General features: G+C 55.0%; 3 protein-coding genes across 7 annotated transcripts in view; 2 read left to right on the plus strand and 1 right to left on the minus strand.

Moving 5' to 3' along the window:
• The first annotated feature begins 6124 nt into the window (after positions 1 to 6124).
• MMP19 (matrix metallopeptidase 19) lies at positions 6125 to 11828 on the plus strand. Its single transcript, XM_062203517.1, has 9 exons — positions 6125 to 6352; positions 6615 to 6700; positions 7885 to 8015; positions 8229 to 8444; positions 8824 to 9069; positions 9452 to 9562; positions 10288 to 10452; positions 10602 to 10729; positions 10897 to 11828. Exons 1-9 carry the CDS (start codon positions 6266 to 6268, stop codon positions 11293 to 11295), a joined length of 1569 nt encoding a protein of 522 aa, XP_062059501.1. The 5' UTR covers positions 6125 to 6265; the 3' UTR covers positions 11296 to 11828.
• LOC133768725 (transmembrane protein 198-like) lies at positions 11821 to 17588 on the minus strand. Of its 2 annotated transcripts, XM_062203519.1 has the most exons (5): positions 14926 to 17588; positions 13783 to 14364; positions 13195 to 13352; positions 12920 to 13088; positions 11821 to 12117 (listed from the first exon to the last, which is right to left on the minus strand). In XM_062203519.1, the coding sequence occupies exons 1-4, from the start codon at positions 15101 to 15103 to the stop codon at positions 12951 to 12953; spliced, it is 1056 nt and encodes a 351-aa protein (XP_062059503.1). In that variant the 5' UTR covers positions 15104 to 17588; the 3' UTR covers positions 11821 to 12117; positions 12920 to 12950. The 2 variants fall into 2 exon arrangements, with proteins under 2 accessions (XP_062059503.1, XP_062059502.1); XM_062203518.1 differs by having other exon boundaries at positions 11821 to 13088.
• Positions 17589 to 18125, plus strand: part of LOC133768722 (SAP domain-containing ribonucleoprotein) — a 77105-nt gene continuing 76568 nt past the window's right edge. The window contains exon 1 of one of the 4 annotated variants that reach the window (XM_062203513.1): positions 17589 to 17695. The gene's annotated coding sequence lies outside the window, so the exon portion shown is untranslated. Of the gene's footprint in view, positions 17895 to 17971; positions 18068 to 18125 lie in introns of those variants that run through there. The other 3 variants (XM_062203512.1, XM_062203514.1, XM_062203515.1) reach the window with 3 other exon arrangements.

The raw sequence follows: 18125 nt of genomic DNA on the forward strand, positions 1-18125 counted from the left end.
ACCTCTGGGGTTGGTTCCAGTCCCGGCTGCCCCTCTTCTGATCCAGCTCTCTGCTGTGGCCTGGGAGAGCAGTAGAAGATGGCCCAGGTCCTTGGGCCCCTGCACCCATGTGGGAGACCAGGAAGAAGCTCCTGGCTCCTGGCTTCGGGTTGGCACAGCTCCAACTGTTGTGGCCATCTGAGGAGTGAACCAGAGGATGGAAGACCTCTCTCTCTCTCTCTCTGTCTGCCTCTGCTTCTCTGTAACTCTGCCTTTCAAATAAACAAATCTTAAAAGAAAGAAAGAAAGAAAGAAAGAAAGAAAGAAAGAAAGAAAGAAAGAAAAATGAAGAAAGAAAGAAACCTCTACAAATGTTTGCCCCTAGCCATAGCCCCACGGCTTGCAATCCCTAGAAATAGTTGCAGGAGTCTGTACTATTTGGTTTGTTATGGTTTCAAACATTTAATGAAAAATATTTCTCTGCAGACTCTTCTGCCACCATTTGTGGGAAGAGTGGGAAACCAATTTGTGGGAAGAAATCAAACAAGCTAAAGAAACCCAGCTTGTTCTCTCAGAGCCAAGTTCTTGGAGCAGGTGTTGTGGTGCAGAAGGTTAAGCCACCAGCAGCATCCTGTTCAGGTCTTGGCTGCTCCGCTTCCGATCCAGTTCCCTGCTAGTGCACCTGGGAGGCAGTGGAAGGTGGCCCAAGTACTCGGGCCCCACCAACCCATGTGGGAGACCCAGGTGGAGCTCCTGGCTTCTACCTGGCCTAACCTTGGCTATTGCAGGCATTTAGGGAGTGAACCAGTTGATAAAGTGATCTCCACAACCTCCGCTCTGGTCATTCTCTTTCAAATAAATAAATAAATAAATAAATCTATATATCTTAAAGAGAAAGAGAGAGGGGCCAGCGCTGTGGCACAGTGGTTTAACGCTCTGGCGTGAAGTGCCAGCATCTCATATGGGCACTGGTTCGAGTCCTGGCTGCTCCACTTCCGATCCAGCTCTCTGCTATGGCCTGGGAAAGCAGTAGAAGATGGCCCAAGTCCTTGGGCCCTTGCACCCACATGGGAGACCCAGAAGAAGCTCCTGGCTCTTGGCTTCAGATAGGCGCAGCTCCGGCCGTTGTGGCCATTTGGGGAGTGAACCATTGGATGGAAGACCTCTCTCTCTCTCTCTCTCTCTCTCTCTCTTTGCCTCACCTCTCTTTGTGTAGCTCCGACTTTCAAATAAATAAATAAATCTTAAAAAAAAAAAAGAGAGAGAGAGAAAGAGAAAGGGAGAGAGAGGGAGAGAGGAAGGAAGAGGGAGAGAGGGAGAGATAGAGAGAATGCATCAAGTTTGGTTTTGTGGGCAGACTGGCCACATATCCTAACCCTTGGCCCAGATTCCCACACCTCCTGCAGAGAGAGCTGACAAATCTAGAGGGAAGAAGAGCGGGGTGAGCCTGGCCTGGGGGTAGGGGCTGATGCTGTGGGATGGATTGGTCACCCGGTCCTCCTCACACCCGCATCTGTCTAGCTACTGGCTCTGGGGGGTTTCTTTGGGTGGCAGCTGACCAGCACTGCCTCCCAGGGATGCAGTTGAGACTCAAATGAGGTAAACTATTTGGCTGTCTTTGCTATTTCCCTCTCTCTTCTCCTGACCCCCCCCCCCATCTTCCAGAATGTGGTTGTGTCCCCCAGGCCTCCAGACCGCCAGAGTTAGTGACAGGGACAGACATGGGGGGTGGAAAGAGGGAGAAAAGAGATGAGAAAGACCCTGCAGGGGGCTAAGCAGGAGTTGCTCCCCCACACCCATCCTTTCCTGCCTCCACTGGCCTCTGTCACTCATCACTCACAGGCTCTCTGTCTTGACTTGCCTGTTTCTGTCACTTGGGACTTAGTCATCCAACTGTTAGCATCACCCAGGGCAGCAATGTGAGTCAGGAGTGCCCTCACCAATCCGGGGCTGACGAGTCTCCCCCTCCTCTCCCCTGTGGTCTCCCTGCCCTTCAGCCTGGGGTTTGGGAAAGGGCTCAGGACTGGGATCCCACTGAGAACATGAGGTCAGCCACCCACCGTTCCCCTAGTCCCACTTCACTGTGCATTTGAACCATATGCAAATGCTGTGTGATACAGATAATGGTGGACTTTCAGTGCCTCCTAGCTATTTAAAGAACAAAGCTCTGGGAGTCACTGGGCGCTCAGATTGTGGACTTAGCAGAGGGATTTGAATATAGGCCAGACCAGTGAGGAGCTCCATGTCCTCGCTCTGGGTTTCCATTTCCTCTTATAAAAAACAGCCAGAGGAATTCCTTCTTCACAGGATGGTTGTGAGAAATGAATAGTATATAAAGCACCTAGCACATAGTAGGAGTTTTAAATGTTTTAATTTATTGATTTTATGAGAGAGAGAGAGAGAGAGAGAGATTCATCTGATGATTCACTCCCCAAATGGCCACCATGGCCGGGGCTGGGCCAGGCAGAAGCTGGGAGCCTGGAGCTCAATCCAGGTCTCCTGTGTGGGTTACAGGGACCCAAACACTTGAGCTTTGCAGAGTACGCATTAGCAGGAAGCTGGAATCAGAGGCAGAGCTGGGACTCAGACCCCTGCCCTCAGATATGGAATGTAGGCATTCCACATAGTATCTTTTTTTTTTTTTTGGACAGGCAGAGTGGACAGTGAGAGAGAGAGAGACAGAGAGAAAGGTCTTCCTTTGCCATTGGTTCACCCTCCAATGGCCACTGTGGCCGGCGCATCTCACTGATCCGAAGCCAGGAGCCAGATAGGTGCCTATCCTGGTCTCCCATGCAGGTGCAGGGCCCAAGGACCCAGGCCATCCTCCACTGCCTTCCCGGGCCATAGCAGAGAGCTGGACTGGAAGAGGGGCAACCGGGACAGAATCCGGCGCCCCGACTGGGACTAGAACCTGGTGTGCCGGTGCTGCAAGGCGGAGGATTTGCCTATTGAGCCGCGCGGCGCTGGCCTCCACATAGTATCTTAACTGCTATGCCGAATGTCTGCCCCTGTAGTAGGTATTTTTAAATATAATCTTTTATTCTTACATCACATTCAAGGTCTTTTCTTTTCTTTTCTTTTTTAAGATTTATTTATTTGAAAGTCAAAGTTATACAGAGAGAGAAGGAGAGGCAGAGAGAGAGAGGTCTTCCATCCACTGGTTCACTCTCCAATTGGCCACAATGGCTGGAGCTGCGCTGATCCAAAGCCAGGAGCCAGGAGCTTCTTCCCGGTCTCTCACATGGGTGCAGGGGCCCAAGGACCTGGGCCATCTTCTGCTTTTCCAGGCTGTAGCAGGGAGCGGGATCGGAAGTGGAGCAGCCAGGACTCGAACCAGAGCCCATATGGGATGTCGGCACTGCAGGTGGTGGCTTTAACCCGATATGCCACAATGCTGGCCCCTCAAGGCCCTTTCTTTTTTTTTCTTTTTTTTTTTTTTTGACAGGCAGAGTGGATAGTGAGAGAGAGAGAGAAAGGTCTTCCTTTTTGCCGTTGGTTCACTCTCCAATGGCCGCTGCGGCTGGCATAGCGTGCTGATCCGAAGCCAGGAGCCAGGTGCTTCTCCTGATCTCCCATGCGGGTGCAGGGCCCAAGCACTTGGGCCATCCTCCACTGCCTTCCTGGGCCATAGCAGAGAGCTGGCCTGGAAGAGGGGCAACCGGGATGGAATCCGGCGCCCTGACCGGGACTAGAACCCGGTGTGCTGGCGCTGCAAGGCGGAGGATTAACCTGTTAAGCCACAGTGCTGGCCTCAAGGCCCTTTCTAAACCCTGGCTCCCTGACTACTCTTCTACCCTGGTCATTCATTTGACAAGGATTTATTACGCACTGCATCTTAAGCATGGAGCTGGCCTGGCTAGGTGGGCACAAGGGATTCCGTGGTGAATGCAGCAGGCTCGAGCCTGTAGGCTCACTGAGCACAGCAGCCTAAGCTCTCCCAGCCCCTGCCCCGCCACTGCCCCTGCCCCCACCCCCGCCCCCACCCCTGCCCCTAAGGACTCTCATCTGTCTGCCTGCCTTCTTGGCTCACCTCGCCACACTGCTGTGACTCTGAGGACTGCTCACCTCCTGCTTTTTCACATCCTGGCTCCCCTCTTTGAAGGTGCCTGTCTGTAACCTCCCTGGGGACAGGCTGTGAGATCTTTTTTTGTGTTCTTGTTAAACCTGACCTCCATGGGCTGGCACTGTTGTGTAGCTGGTAGAGACGCTGACTGCAACACTGGCATCCCATATAGGTGCTTGTTAATATCCTGGCTGCTCCACTTCTGATCCAGCTCCCTGCTAATGTACCTGGGAAAGCAGCAGAGGATGGCCCAACAGCTTGGGAGGCTGCACACACATGGGAGGCCCAGAAGAAGCTCCTGGCTTCAGTCTGGCACAGCCCTGGTGGCCATTTGGGGAGTGAACCAGTGAAAAGAAGATATTTGTCTCTCTGTGTGTCTCTCTCTCTGTAACTCTGCCTTTAAAATAAACAAAAATAAATAAATTAAAAAAAAAAAAAGAAATTTGACCTCCACACACACATTCTGGGCTCATTAAATCCCAGAAGCAAGAATTTTTTTTTTTTTAAGATTTATTTATTTATTTGAAAGTCAGAGTTACACAGAGAGAGGAGAGGCAGACAGAGAGAGAGAGGTCTTCCATCCACTGGTTCACTCCCCAGATGTCCACAACGGCCAGAGTGGTGCTGATCCGAAGCCAGAAGCCAGGAGCCAGGAGCTTCCTCTGGGTCTCCCACGCAGGTGCAGGGGCCCAAGGACCTGGGCCATATTCTACTGATTTCCCTGGTCATAGCAGAAAGTTGGATTGAAAATGGAGCAGCTGGGACTCAAACCGGTGCCTTTATGGGATGCTGGCACTGAAGGCAGCAGCTTTACCCACTATGCCACAGCACCAGTCCCCCAAAATAATTTTTAACATTATTTATTTGAGAGGCAGAAAGAAAGAGAGATCTCCCATCTTGTGGTTCACTTCCCAAATGCCAGGCCGAAGCTGAAGTTGGGAGCTGGGAACTCAATCCAGGTCACCAGATGGGTGACAGGAGCCCAGGTACTTGAGCCCTCACCATCATTACTGCTTCCCACTAGGCCTGTTGTCCACCCCTCAATTTATCTTTTAATTCCATTTTCCACCAACTTTTAAAAATTTGCTTATTTTATTTGAAAGTCAGAGACAGACAGACAGATCTGTCATCTGTTGGTTCTCTCCTTATACAGCCAGGACTTGGCCAGGCCGCAGGCGGGGTACAGGAACTCAATGCAGGTTTCCTACATGGGTGGCAGGGATCCAACCACTTGAGCTATCACCTGCTGCTTTGCAGGGTTTGTACCAGCAGGAAGCTGGAACTGGAAGCAGAGCTGAGACTTGAACCCAAGCACTCCCATATGGAGAGTGGATGTCTGAAACGGTGCCCCAATTGCTATGCCAAAAGCCCAAAACCACAAACTTCTTTTTTTTTTTTTCCCCCTTCTGTGTAAGGTCTACTTATTTGAAAGGAAGAGTTACAGAAAGAGAGATAGAGAATGAGAATCTTTCCTCTGCTGGTTCACTCCCCAAATGGCCTCAATGGCCAGCTGGTTCAGGCAGAGGCCAGGGGCCTGGAACTCCACTTGGGTCTTCCGCATGGATGCAAGGACCCAAGCACCTGGCCATCTTCCGCTGCTTTCCCAGGCACATTAGCAGGGAGCTGGATCAGAAGTGGAACAGCCGAGAGTTGAATCTGCACTCTTAACATGGAATGCCGCATTGCAAGTGGCTGCACCACAACGCCAGCCCCTCTTGTAGTTTTTGTAGAGAGATATACATGATCACTTTCTGCCCTTGAACTTGTTGAAGTACTCTTGAATTTTTTCCTATCGTGGAGAAGGCAGCTGAGGGGTTGGCTGGCCTAGGGTCCCCGGGGGCACTGATATATCCCGCTCCGGGGCGCATTATGGTCCCTGTCTGTAGACTTTCCCTGCTAGGATGCCCACCCCAGGGCTGTATGTAGCACACATTCCCATGGCCAGCAGAGGACTCCACGGAGGCCACTGGGGGTTCTCCTTGGCTTCCGCTCTCTGGCAGGGCAGGGGTTAAAATGGTGAAAAATTGCGACATAACTAAGGGCTGAGTCACCTCCCACTGCCACTGCCCCCATTCCCCTCAGCTGGAGTTTTATAAAGAGGACCAGAGGCTGGCAGTGAGAAGAACTGGAGGTAAGAGTCCCGCCTGGCCCCACTCCACAGGCTCCTGGAAATCTGGGGCCAGAGGGCACGGGCAGCCCCTGGAGCTCCTGTGCAGTGGGACCATGAACTGGCAGCGGCTGTGGCTGGGCTTCCTCCTCCCGACGACGGTCTCAGGCCGGGCCCTGGGGCCTGCAGAGGAGGCAGCTGTGGTGAGTCCCTGGGGACGGAGAGGCCGGGCCAGGGTAGAGACAGGGGTCACTGCCCCCTCCTGCTGCTCTTCTACCTGCCTGTCTTTCCCTTCCCCTCTCCACTCCAGGACCTGCCCCGCCCATCTCCTGCCCCTTCTTGCTCCACCTGGTCTCTAAGATGCCTCTCCTTTCCCTCCTCACCGGATGGGCCTGTCTGGTCACTTAGCAGCTGACTCTAACCCAGCCTCCTTTTTCACTCTGTTCGCTTCCGTCCACATCATAGGATTACCTCTTGCAATATGGGTATCTACAGAAACCTCTGGAAGGACCTCAGGTCTTCAGGCCGGAAGATATCGCGGAGGCTCTGAGGTGAGAGGTTGTAAGCATGTGCCTTTGGAGCTGAGATGGCGAGGCCATCTTCCCTCCTCTCGTCCCTTCCACATCCAGTTCTAGGGGACGTTGTATTCTTGTCAGGGTGGTGGGGCTCGGGGTGATGCGGGGATGTGAGAAGCATGCTCATTGGCTCTTCCTAGGCTCCAAGTACTCCTTTGGAGGCTGCACCCCACATCATATGCAAAGTGCTAACATTTCAGTATGGCCACATGAAGTATCATTTATGTGTAAAGCAATGAGTTGAGTTGCTGATCTGGTATTACTTTTTGTACACACTTAATTCGGCATTTATTTATTCCTATTTGGTAATGTTCCTCAATATTTTGTTTGTAGTGGAATGTTTTTCTTTCTGTTGTTTCATTCTGTTCAGACCCCTTGGAAAGCCCACGGGCCCTACGGTGGTCCATAGGTGGATGACAGTGCCCCAGAGCAGGCTAGGTTGGGAGGAGAGTGCTTCCACAGGGGAGAAGGCTGAGGGAGGATGGGTCATCAGATGGGAGCACTGCGGGGAGAATCTCCAAAGCAGGGGAGCAGACACCTCCCCAGAGCCGACAGACTCTGCAGTAGGCGCTGTGGTGCAGTGGGTTAAACCGCCGCATGCACTGCCAGCATCCCACATGACCTCTGGTTTGAATCTCAGCTGCTCCACTTCAGATCCAGCTCCCTGCTAATGTACCTGGGAAAGCAGCAGCAGATGGCCCAAGTGCTTGCCTGCACCCATGTGTGAGACCTGGATGAAGCTCGCTGGCTTCGGCCTGGCTCAGCCCCAGCTGTTGCGGCCATTTGGGGAGTGAATCGAAGATCTTACTCCTTCTCTCTCTCTCTCTCTCTCTCTGTAACTCTGCTTTTCAAATCAACAAATCTTAAAAAGAAAAAAAAAAAAACTGCAGTAGGGGAGAAGAGAGAAGACCCAAGGGAACTCTCACTCAAACAAGAGAGATGGGGATGTGGGAGGGTGAAGCTGCAGACTGCCATTTCTGCGGGTCTGAGAGAAAGATTCTCCTATGAAGACTGGAGCCTGGGCTGACCTCATCAGCCTCAGAGATGCTGTGCCATTCTCAGCCAACACCTTGGGCGGCGGGAGGCCAGAGAGCCATGCCCAGTTTCCATTTTTTCAGGATCCTCGGCCCCAGTGGACTTATCTCGCTTCCTCTTTCCAGGGCTTTTCAGGAAGCATCTGAGCTGCCAGTCTCAGGGCAGCTGGATGATGCCGTAAAGGCCCGTATGAGGCAGCCTCGTTGTGGCCTGGAGGACCCCTTCAATCAGAAGACCCTTAAATACCTGCTGCTGGGTGAGGATTGAGACAGGGAAAGGGAGGGTGTAGGTGGCGCCATCCTGGAGCTCGGGCAGCTTTGGGACAGCCTGGAGCAGCTTGACATTGAATGGGTTGTCATCTGGTTATTACCTGCCTGGAGAGAATTGTGAGTGCCCAGACTCGGGGAGCTCTCTGGAGCTGTTGAAATGATCTCTCTGTCTCTAACTTATTTTCTGGTCTCTTAACCAGGCCGCTGGAGGAAGAAGCACCTGACCTTCCGCATCTTGAACCTGCCCTCCACCCTCCCACCCCACATAGCTCGGGAAGCTCTGCTTCAAGCCTTCCAGTACTGGAGTGAGGTGGTCCCCCTGACCTTCCAGGAGGTGCAGGCCGGCCGGGCTGACATCCGCCTTTCCTTCCACGGCCGCCAGAGCCTCTACTGCTCCAATGCCTTCGATGGGCCTGGTAGGTGCCATCTCTCGGTTTCCACCTCACAGGCGGCTAAAATCTCCTGCGTCCCCTTCAGCCCAGGACTCTGGAGCCTGAATGTGCAGGCTGCCCTAGGCCTGCTTGCACCCTACTCTCTCTAACATTCCCTGGAGGAGCAGCTGCTCACCTGCCTGGGCCTAACCAAGCCTCTTCTTGGAAGTGTATGCCTCCTTCCCTGGCTTAAGTTCCCCTACTTGAGGCCTGGGCCAGAGAAGAGAGAGTGGCTGGGGAGGTAAAGGACATCCAAGAGACAAGGATCATGGCTGGGGGTTGGGGACTAGGGGTAATATCAAGCAGGCTAGGACCCAAGCTGGTGGGCTCTAACCTCCTTCCTGTCCACTTTGCCTTTGTCTAGGGAGAGTCCTGGCCCATGCTGACATCCCAGAGCTGGGCAGTGTGCACTTTGATGAAGATGAGCTCTGGACTGAGGGCACCTACCGGGGAGTGAACCTGCGCATCATCGCAGCCCACGAACTGGGCCACGCCCTGGGGCTCGGCCACTCCCGCTACACCAAGGCCCTCATGGCTCCTGTCTATGCTGGCTACCGACCCTACTTCCGGTTGCACCCGGACGATGTGGCAGGGATCCAGGCTCTCTACGGTCAGTCTGACCAACTTGCAGAGACAGATGGAGCTCCCATGGAAGGAGTTGGTTCGGTTTAGTTCTCTCCCCCTAGCCCGCTTCTCCAGCCTTCTTCATTGTCAGGAACTCTTCTCGTTGGCTCTTCCATGTCTCATCTTCCTTGCAGGCCACTGCACCTCTCATCTGTTCTTGGGGGTAGAGGATGCACATCTCAGCAAGCCTCCTTCCCCCTTTCTGGGGCTTCTCGAAAGCAAGATGTGTCTCTTGCTGGTGTCAATATGATATTGTGTACCACCAAGGGAACCCTGAGAATTCCCTCTTCCCTGTATATGGATCCTCTGGGCCAATGGGGGAGCCAGGTGCTAGGAGGTCCCTCCTTACACAGCACTGTTTCTTGCAGGCAAGAAAATTCCAGAGACAACAGATGAGGAAGAAGAAGAGACAGAGCTGCCCACAGAGCCCGGTCCCATGCCAAACCCCTGCAGTGGTGAACTGGACGCCGTGATGCTGGGTGAGGCCTTTTCCCTCCAGGCTCTGTAGGCAGGCAGTGGGGGCAGCCTGCTGACCCTCCAGCCTGGACAGATAGGAATGACATGGGACTTCAGCATGAGCAATGGAAGTTAGACCCCAGGCAGGAGTTGGTGGCCATACAAGGAGATGTGGCATAGAAGGAAGATTCAGAGCCAAATTAAAGATAGGCCATACAGGCATTTATTTATTTTTTTTTAAAAAGATTTATTTTATTTATTTGAAAGACAGAGTTACAGAGAGAGGTAGAGATAGAGAGAGAGGTGTTCCATCTGCTGGTTCACTCCCCAGATGACCCCAATTGCCGGAGCTGCGCCGATCCGAAGCCAGGAGCCAGGAGCTTCTTCTGGTTCTCCCACGCAGGGGCCCAAGGACTTGGGCCATCTTTTACTGCTTTCTCAGGCCACAGAAGAGAGCTGGATTGGAAGAGGAGCAGCCGAGATTAGAACTTAGCAAGGCTGCTACCCTGTAGAAGCCACCAGAACACACCTAGAAATGCAACAAGATGTTGAAGCCTATATTAATTGGAATGTGTATTAAGGAGGCTGTGGCACTTGGTTGGGAGGACACCTTGGATGCCACTTGGAGTAGATTTTTTTTAAAGACTCAGCCTATTGGAGGAGGACAAATGACCAGCTGGCCTGAGACACCCACAAGTCTTTCCTTGACCTCCGTCTCATTGACTCAGCAATATAACTTTGCTCGCAGGGCCCCGTGGGAAGACCTATGCCTTCCGGGGGGACTACGTGTGGACCGTGACAGACTCAGGGCTGGGCCCCTTGTTCCGAGTGTCTGCTCTTTGGGAGGGGCTCCCGGGAAACCTGGATGCTGCTGTCTACTCTCCTCGAACACAGAGGATCCACTTCTTCAAGGGTAAGGGGGCTGCTTGCAGCGTCTTACCTGAGAGAGGCCTTCTCCCAAGGAAAGGGAGGGAGAGGCAAGACATTTCTGAGACCCTGGAATGCAGGGGCCAAAACTCACCCGAGGACAGAGGTAATCTGTTCTTTCCTCACGGTTCTCAGGAGACAAGGTGTGGCGCTACATTAATTTCAAGATGGCTCCTGGCTTCCCCAAGAAGCTGAATCGGATCGAGCCTAACCTGGATGCTGCTCTCTTTTGGCCTCTCAACCAAAAGGTGTTCCTCTTTAAGGTACACAGTTCCAAACAAGGGCAAGTTGCTTCTTAGGAGGCTGGATGATTTCATGCTGAGAATTAGAGGCTTCCTGTGGGCAAGAGATCTACTGGTGAGGGTGGACCTCTAGGGGGTGCCTAAGCTTCTCCTCATCCTCTTATTCTCCCCACCTACCCCGTACCCAGGGCTCCGGGTACTGGCAGTGGGACGAGCTGGCCCCGACGGACTTCAGCCGCTACCCCAAACCAATCAAGGGGCTGTTTACGGGAGTGCCAGACCAACCCTCGGCAGCTGTGAGTTGGCGTGATGGCCACGTCTACTTCTTCAAGGGTGGAGAGTACTGGCGTCTCAACCGGCAGCTTCGCGTAGAGAAAGGCTATCCCAGAAGTGTCGCCCAGGACTGGATGCACTGTCGCCCCCAGACCCCAGAACCTATGCCGCCAGGTGAGGGCACCACTCGCTCCATCATGGGCACGGCCCTGGCGACCACTGCTTCAGCTGTAGACACCGATGCGGTCTCGGACAGGACGCCCTCAGCAGCAGACGCGACCACCCTTTCGTTTTCTCCCAGTGTCATCCAGTGATCTAAGGCCAAATCAAATGTTTACTCACTGAACTGTGCGGGCACTGCATCAGGAGCGTGAACCACGGATCTCTGTTCTAGTTCCACTTCCAGCCACTACTCTCCCGTGGCCCTTGCCCTCCTTGGAAGTGCCTCCCTAACTTTGATTCAAGCCCCGAACTCCAGCCATTTCCCACTCTCCCATCCCAGAGAGCACTTCCAGTTGTGTCATCTACTCTCTGGAAGATGATGACGGAGGGGAGCATCAGCCAGGCTGCCAGCTGACACAAGGGAACAGCTTGGGAGGGTGAGCGCCTGCTTTCCCCTCCATACAGTGTGAGAAAGGGCACAGCCTGTCAAATGAGCCAGGGCTTTGGAGGCCTTGTGAATTGCATTTGCTTGCTTCTGACTCTGGGCAGGCTAATTAACCTCCTTGAACTTTGGATTCCCCAGTCCTGCAGGGCAGTTGCAGTAAATGAAAGACTGTAAGTGAGGTGCCTGGCAGAGCGTTTGGCACATTTGTGTTTAATAAAGGCAAACTCCGTGTTGACAAGGGAGGATGGCACAGCTCCTCCTTCAGCTGTCTGGTGTGTGGCTCCTACAACAGGCTGAGCAGGGCACCCCTATCTGACCTGTAAGGGACATTAGATTTGTCAACATGGCTCCTCGTTTTGGGGTGCAGAAAAAGAGAAGAGCAGCAACAGCAGAGGCTGGACTCCCTGGTTCAGGGTTTAATGCCATTTTATTCAATGCTCCCAAGGTCTTCCTCCCTCCCATCATGGCCTTGCTGCCCAGAGGAGGGATATGTCTTCCTTCATGCTGTCTGGGGAACCAGGACACGGACCTTGGGCAGGAGAGGCAGAGAGGGGAAGAGTTAGAATGGGTCAGTGAGTGGGTCAGCATTAAGGATTAGTATCATCCACAGTGAGAAGCAGATAAGGCACTTGTCTGCCATGCAGCCCCGAAGACCAGGCTCCTCTGGGAAAAGGGGCAAGACTGGCATGTGAGCCAATGCTGTCTCCTTGGAACAAGGAGCCACTTTAGGGGGAGGTGGTATTGAGGCGGGCATGGTTCTGTGCTCTTCCCTAGGTTGGGAAGCAGAGAAACTGAGGCACCACGGTGGGTAGTGCTCCCAACTGAGGTAGAAGAAGGGGGCTCAATCCTACGGGGTGCAGGGCAAAAGGCCGACAAGAAACCCGGCGACCTCCTAGTGGGAGACCTGGGGATTGGGGGATCCTGGAACTCCTCTCCCCACTAAAAAGCTTTCAAATGCCTTGGGCGGCTCCCTGATTTTCTGTAAGTCCTAGAAAAACAAGACCCCTTGTTTTACCACTGTGTGGCACACTGAAGCAGGCATTTAAGAGACTGTTTGGGCAAGGATCCTCCTTGGTTTGGAGAGAATTAGGGGGTCAGTTTCTTTGGGCGCAAGGGCACCTCTATTACTGGACAGAGGTAGGTACTACTATTTCCATTCCTCACCATCCCCCCCTGACCCCACCAGATTCCTATGTGTCCCAGAAACATATCCCTCCACAGCTGGTCTGGGGGAGAGCCCCGATCCTATCCCCAAATCCAAGAGGTGGGGGATTCTGTGTGCGGGTCCCCTGGGTTCAGGCCCTGTCCACTGAGTATCTTCAGACCCTCACTAGGGTTAGGGGCGACCGTGGAGGTTTAAGGTCAGGTCTGGGTGGGGCCAGAGGGTGTGGTGAGAGGTACAGTGGAACCGCAGTCAGAATCCAGGTCCAAGGTGGTATGGGGGGCTGTGGCCTGGGTTCCTGGTCCCAGCCGGCGGTCTCGAAGACTCTGGAGAAAACTCTGGAGGGGGAAGGAGGGGCCTGGGTCAGAGTCTCCCTCCCACCCTGACCCTCCCCATCCATATATCCTGTACCCCACCCCTTGGGGTACCCCAGCTCCCACTCACCGGAGCCAGACTGTCGGCAGGGCTTCGGGCACTAGGGGGCGGCTGCCGACGACAGCCACCCTCACAAAGCCCCGCCCCAGGGGGGCTCCGGTGCCACTTGGCCTCTTGCTGGTGGAGCCGAAGGAGCTGGAGATGCCTTTGCTGACGGCTCACCACCCCTGCTTGGGAGGGGGAATGCGGACTCGAGGATGCCTCCGTAGACCCTCCCTCCTACCCCCCAACACATGTGCCCCCTAGAGAAGCCCATTTGATCTTTCATGGTTTTCTCAAGCATCACCTTTCTCCCTATATCCTAGGAGAAATGCCTCTTTAGAATTCTACTCTTCCCTCTTGCTTCTCCCTGAGATCCTCCTCTCCTTCCACGACCGTTCCAAACAGCTCCTCCCTGCCTCCCCCTGACAATTTCTCTCCTCCTTTTTGCCCAGCCCTCTTTTGGCTCCTTTGACTCCAGCTTTCTCTGCGGCATTTACCCTGGAGGGCCTTCCCCCACCTCCAGGCCATTTCTCTTTCCCCTCCTCAAGTCTGGGAACTGAGGACACAGGCAGGCAGAGGTTGGCTGTTTCTGTACCTACCACAGCGCTAACTCACCATTGGCGTGACCTCCGTGTTCCTCGGCCATGAGTTTCCACTGGGCCAGGGCCCCAAGAGCCCCCAAGGCTGGCCAGGTCCCCAGTAAGACCCAGCTATACCAGCAGAGAGGAGGCAAGGCCGGAAGTGCCTGCAGGCGTTGGCCCAGCCGACTGCCCAGCGCCAGTCCCTCCAGGAAGTAGTCAGCACAGGCCACCAGCACCGCAGCACCTAGCAGGGCTGTGCCCAGAACTGTGAATGGACGTGGCCACCGAAGCGTGAGCAGGGCTCCCAGCAGTGCCAGCCCCACCAGCGCCCCAGCTGGCACCCAGGCTGAAGGTGGCTGGTAGATGGGCTCAGTGCCCAGCAGAGTCCCGGCGCCCACGGTCAGACCTAGCAGGAGACCAGTCAGGAAGAGCCCGACACTGCGAACCAGCATGGTGACCAGGCCACAGAGGAGTCCGATGCCCAGCGCGATGCCCGCGCTCACCTCTAGGCTCAGCTGTGTCTCCAGCACTTGCTCCTTGTGGCACAGCAGGAAGATCACCAGGGCTCCCGACAGCAGGCCCGAGAGAAACATCACTGCCTTGAAGCAGCGGTAGCCTGGGAAGGGAGGCAGGAGGCACTGAGATGCAGAAAGGGGGCTTGACAGGGCGTGGGGGCGGACACGTGATGGATCAGCAGGGAAAGGAATGGCTACCCAGGCGAGCAGAGGACACGAGCAGTACACCAAGGACCTCAAGGCGACGGGCAGAAAGAGGCGTGGTGGTCTCAGAACTGTAAGGGGACGAGAGGGCGCATTGGGAGGTAAGGTGGATGCGCCAAGGAGAGTAAGTGTAGAAAGAAGGTCTGATCTTCCCAGGGATGGCAGCTAGGAAGAGGGGTGCACAAGTCTTCGCATGGAGGAAGATTTGGAAATGAGATTTGGAGCAGCAGGAGGAGAAGGAGGAGGAGGAGGAGGGCAAGTGAGGGACGCCAGAGGTCAGAGCTGGGGGGCGTGAGGGTGGGGGATGGTCAAGAAGCTGGCAAGGGCGGCATGGGCCCCCGTGAAGGCAGGCAGCCCCCGACAGAGTGGCCCCAAAGCCAAGCGGAAAGTCGGCATCGTGGCTGAGAGTGAGCGTCTTGGGCAGCCACCCCTGTCCGGGACCTTGGTCTTGCCCTCACCGAAGCAGCAGTAGATGATTCCAAAACAGCAGCAGAGGGCACACACCAGGGCAGGTGCCAGTTCAGGATTGTTCTGGGGCTCCAAGACACAGCTTGCGTCCGGAGGCTCCGGGAGTTGTTGATTAAAGGCCCTTGTGTCAGATGTCGGAGCCAGGGGAAAGAAGGCGTCCTCCTCCATGGCCAAAGAGAAGGTGGTAACGGAATGGGTCCGTGTCAGGTCCTCTCATCCATCCAGGAATGTCTTGAGGGTGTGGGGAAACCTGCAAGGGGGCAGCAAGCAGGGACTCCACCTCTACTTCTGAGGAATGGCCACTTTCAAGAGAGCACAGCCCCTGCTGGGGTGATTACAGAAATCTACAGCAGGGGGGTGAAGGGAGCGGATGTCTCTCCACCACCCTCTAAAACAAAGGCACTGAATAAAACTTAAATGAAAATCTGCTAAGGTAAGAGACTTTCCCTTCCAGTTTTCTGGGGTGAGGGCGGGAGGTCTGGGAAGCCCCAGGTCTTTGTAGGGAGGGGTGCAGAGGCACTAAGGGGACTGGGGGCTAAAGTCCCAGCATCCTGTTCTAGCTTAAAGGAAAGCTTGTCCCATCTGCAGCTGAGACTCAATGTTACCCCACTGGATTGGCAAGGGTGGGGTTAACAGAGGGGGGAGAGGGAGGAAGAAGAGGAGAGAATGAGTCATGGTAGGGTCTTCCGACAGTGACTCCAAACCCAGGGAAGAAAGAGGGGGCAAAAAAAAAAAAAAAAAAAAAAAAAAAAAGACACTAAGAGTTTGGGACAAGGAATTAAGTGGCAACAATCACCCACAGTTTGTCAGGGTTTTGTAGTCTCAGCTTCATGCTGACATGGAGCCTGTCCCAGAAAGGGCGTCCAGCCAGACGGTCAGTATCCCAAGGCCCCTCATGCAATGAGCGGGAGCCTTGTCCACAGACGTCTCACATCCTGGTAGCTCTTGCTCCTCCCCTCGGGGCTTTTCCTATCCCTCCCTTTCCCCAAGGGTGTCAGGGCTGCTAATGGGATTTGAATGCAGGTTCCGCAAGGGGCACACCGCAAGGGGCACACCGAGGAGGGGGTGGCACCTGGGGCACCGTGGGAGTGGGTAGCATAGATGTAGGTACTTTCCTTTAGCTGTCTTTTGGACATCAAGGACCCAACAACCTGAGACATTGGCATGAGGAATTCTGGGGCTTCTCTCCTTAATCTGCTTGGAAGTTTGGGGAGCCTAAACAAGGGGAAGTTGGGGAGGGAGTGTTAACTACTCACCACCCTGCCACGGCTGAGGAGGGGGGGAGGTGGAAGTGCTTCCCTAGGCTCCCAGCTGCATCCCCGCCCTGAGGTCCCAGGCACTGGAACGGCTTGTTGGATGTGGGTACCCCCAGGGCCACTCTGCTCGTTGCCCTTAAACTCTTGCAAGTCGCAGCTCAAGCCCTGTGAGCCAATGCAACTAGCTTAGGAGGTGGAGGAAGGGGACAGGGTGTGCATGTGTGTGTTGGGGAGGGGGTGACATCACGGGGCAGGCCCCTTCAACTCTTTCCTCTGTGCGTGGGGGGGACTCGGGTTGCATTCTGCTCCAGTTTGGGACCAGAGACCCCCAAGTATATCGGGGAAGGGTCTTGTAGGGTGCCGCAAAGGGTTTAGGGGAAAGATCTCTGAATACTTCAGAGAAGATTGGACAACTGGAAGCTCGCAGAATCCCAACTGAGGTCCCAGCGCCCCCCTCGCTTCGGCTTGGTTTCTTCCACTTCCCAGAGAATTGGAGTATTGTCTTCTGGAGAACCGGGTGGTCGGGATCGGGGACCCAGGGAAGGGGCTTTCACTGGTTGGGGGCGCCGGTGGGGGGCTCATGAGTGCCAGACTTGCAGATCAAGACGGGGTCTGGAAGGGGCGATGACAAGATCGCTGTAAGGCTGAAGTCGTGTGCAGAGAAGGGGACCATTTAGGGTCCGCGAGGGGGAGGGGGGTCTCGAGTCGACGCTGCTCGTAGGGCTCGGTATGCAAATGAGATGCAAAGCAGCAGGCAGAAGAGTCCAGTGTTCCTTGGCACTCGGCAATGGTTCTCGGCCCCAGTGGAACTGCGCTCTCAGTCCCCCTGACCCCATTCCGTGATCGGGCCTGGAAGCACCGTCCGGAGGGGCGGATCCAGGCCGTGGGAGCTGCAGTCACTGGGTCGGGCTCCGGAGGGTTGCTGGGAAAGGGGGGACAGCGCTGCCGGGCCAGGGCGGGGGCTAGCCGGAGGCGTCCTCTCCTCCGCTCCACTTTTGCAGGACACAAAGAGGCCTCTGTCCTCACGGCAGTCGGCAAAGAGGGCATCGGGGCGGTGACGCCTCTGGGTTCCTAGGTTTTGTGTGCAAGGGAAGCGGGCTATGTATGGCTCGGGAGTTGTCCACCACGTCCAGTCTCGGCAAAGCAACCTTCAGAGTCCGCAGGCGTTACAGCAGAGACCGCTTGCTCCGCTTCCAGCGGTGTAACCTTCGGGCACCTCCTTACAGCACGCGGGGGACTGCAGCGCAGGGCCCTTTAAGGGGTGGGGTCAGGGAGTCCCTAGGCCCGCCCTCGCTGACACAGCTCGGACTGGCTCGCGCCTCGCCCAACCGCTTTCCCTTTTCCTTCCCGTCTCTTTCGTGGTGACCCCGGAAGTGGAAGTAGGAGCAGGTCGGCTGTCGCGGCGGGGACGGAAGGCGGAAGCGGAGCCGGGGGAGCTGCGCTCGTAGCTCCCCCTGGCCCCAGGCCCAGCTGCTCGAGGGGGAGGAGTTACCGCCGCTCTTCGGTACGTTTCCGTCGCCGCTTCTCCCCAGCCCGTGAGTTACCTGGAGGTCTTTCTCAGCGGCAATCCTGGGCTCCGCCTCTACGTTTTCCTCTAAGGGCCGCACGGTCCCCACCCTTTTCTGGCAGCCTGCGGCCCCTCTTTTCGGCCGTCTTTCCCTTTTCCCTAAGAGTGACCCCCGACCCGGACCACACCCTTTGAGGTACTTCCCCCTTCCTGTGATTTAAGATGATAGGTCTGTGGGGCCAGAAGGGAAAATTAAGGAGATTTGAAGGAGCGGGGAGGGAGCAAGTGGTGTCGTGGTTGGTCTGGTTCTGACTTAACTGCTCGTGTGGCGAATGCCTCGAAAGAACAGAACTTGAGAGAACCAGAAAGGTGGGTGCCTTAAGTTTGTCCCCAGTTTGAGACTTTAACTGCCTCCTGGTCCCATCCT

The sequence above is a fragment of the Lepus europaeus genome, chromosome 10 (assembly GCF_033115175.1).
Source record: "Lepus europaeus isolate LE1 chromosome 10, mLepTim1.pri, whole genome shotgun sequence".
NCBI classification, from domain to species: Eukaryota; Metazoa; Chordata; class Mammalia; order Lagomorpha; family Leporidae; genus Lepus; species Lepus europaeus.

Bases quoted from the DNA above. Each gene is read 5' to 3' on its own strand.
- LOC133768725 (XM_062203519.1), bottom strand. From the start codon at position 15,103: ATGGAGGAGGACGCCTTCTTTCCCCTGGCTCCGACATCTGACACAAGG. The intron at 14,365-14,925 runs GTGAGGGCAAGA...CTCCCTTCCCAG, and splicing joins AATCATCTACTGCTGCTTCG to GCTACCGCTGCTTCAAGGCA. The intron at 13,089-13,194 runs GTGAGTGGGAGC...TTCCCCCTCCAG, and splicing joins CTGCCGACAGTCTGGCTCCG to AGTTTTCTCCAGAGTCTTCG.
- MMP19 (XM_062203517.1), top strand. From the start codon at position 6,266: ATGAACTGGCAGCGGCTGTGGCTGGGCTTCCTCCTCCCGACGACGGTC. The intron at 8,445-8,823 runs GTAGGTGCCATC...GCCTTTGTCTAG, and splicing joins CAATGCCTTCGATGGGCCTG to GGAGAGTCCTGGCCCATGCT. The intron at 10,730-10,896 runs GTACACAGTTCC...CCCCGTACCCAG, and splicing joins AAAAGGTGTTCCTCTTTAAG to GGCTCCGGGTACTGGCAGTG.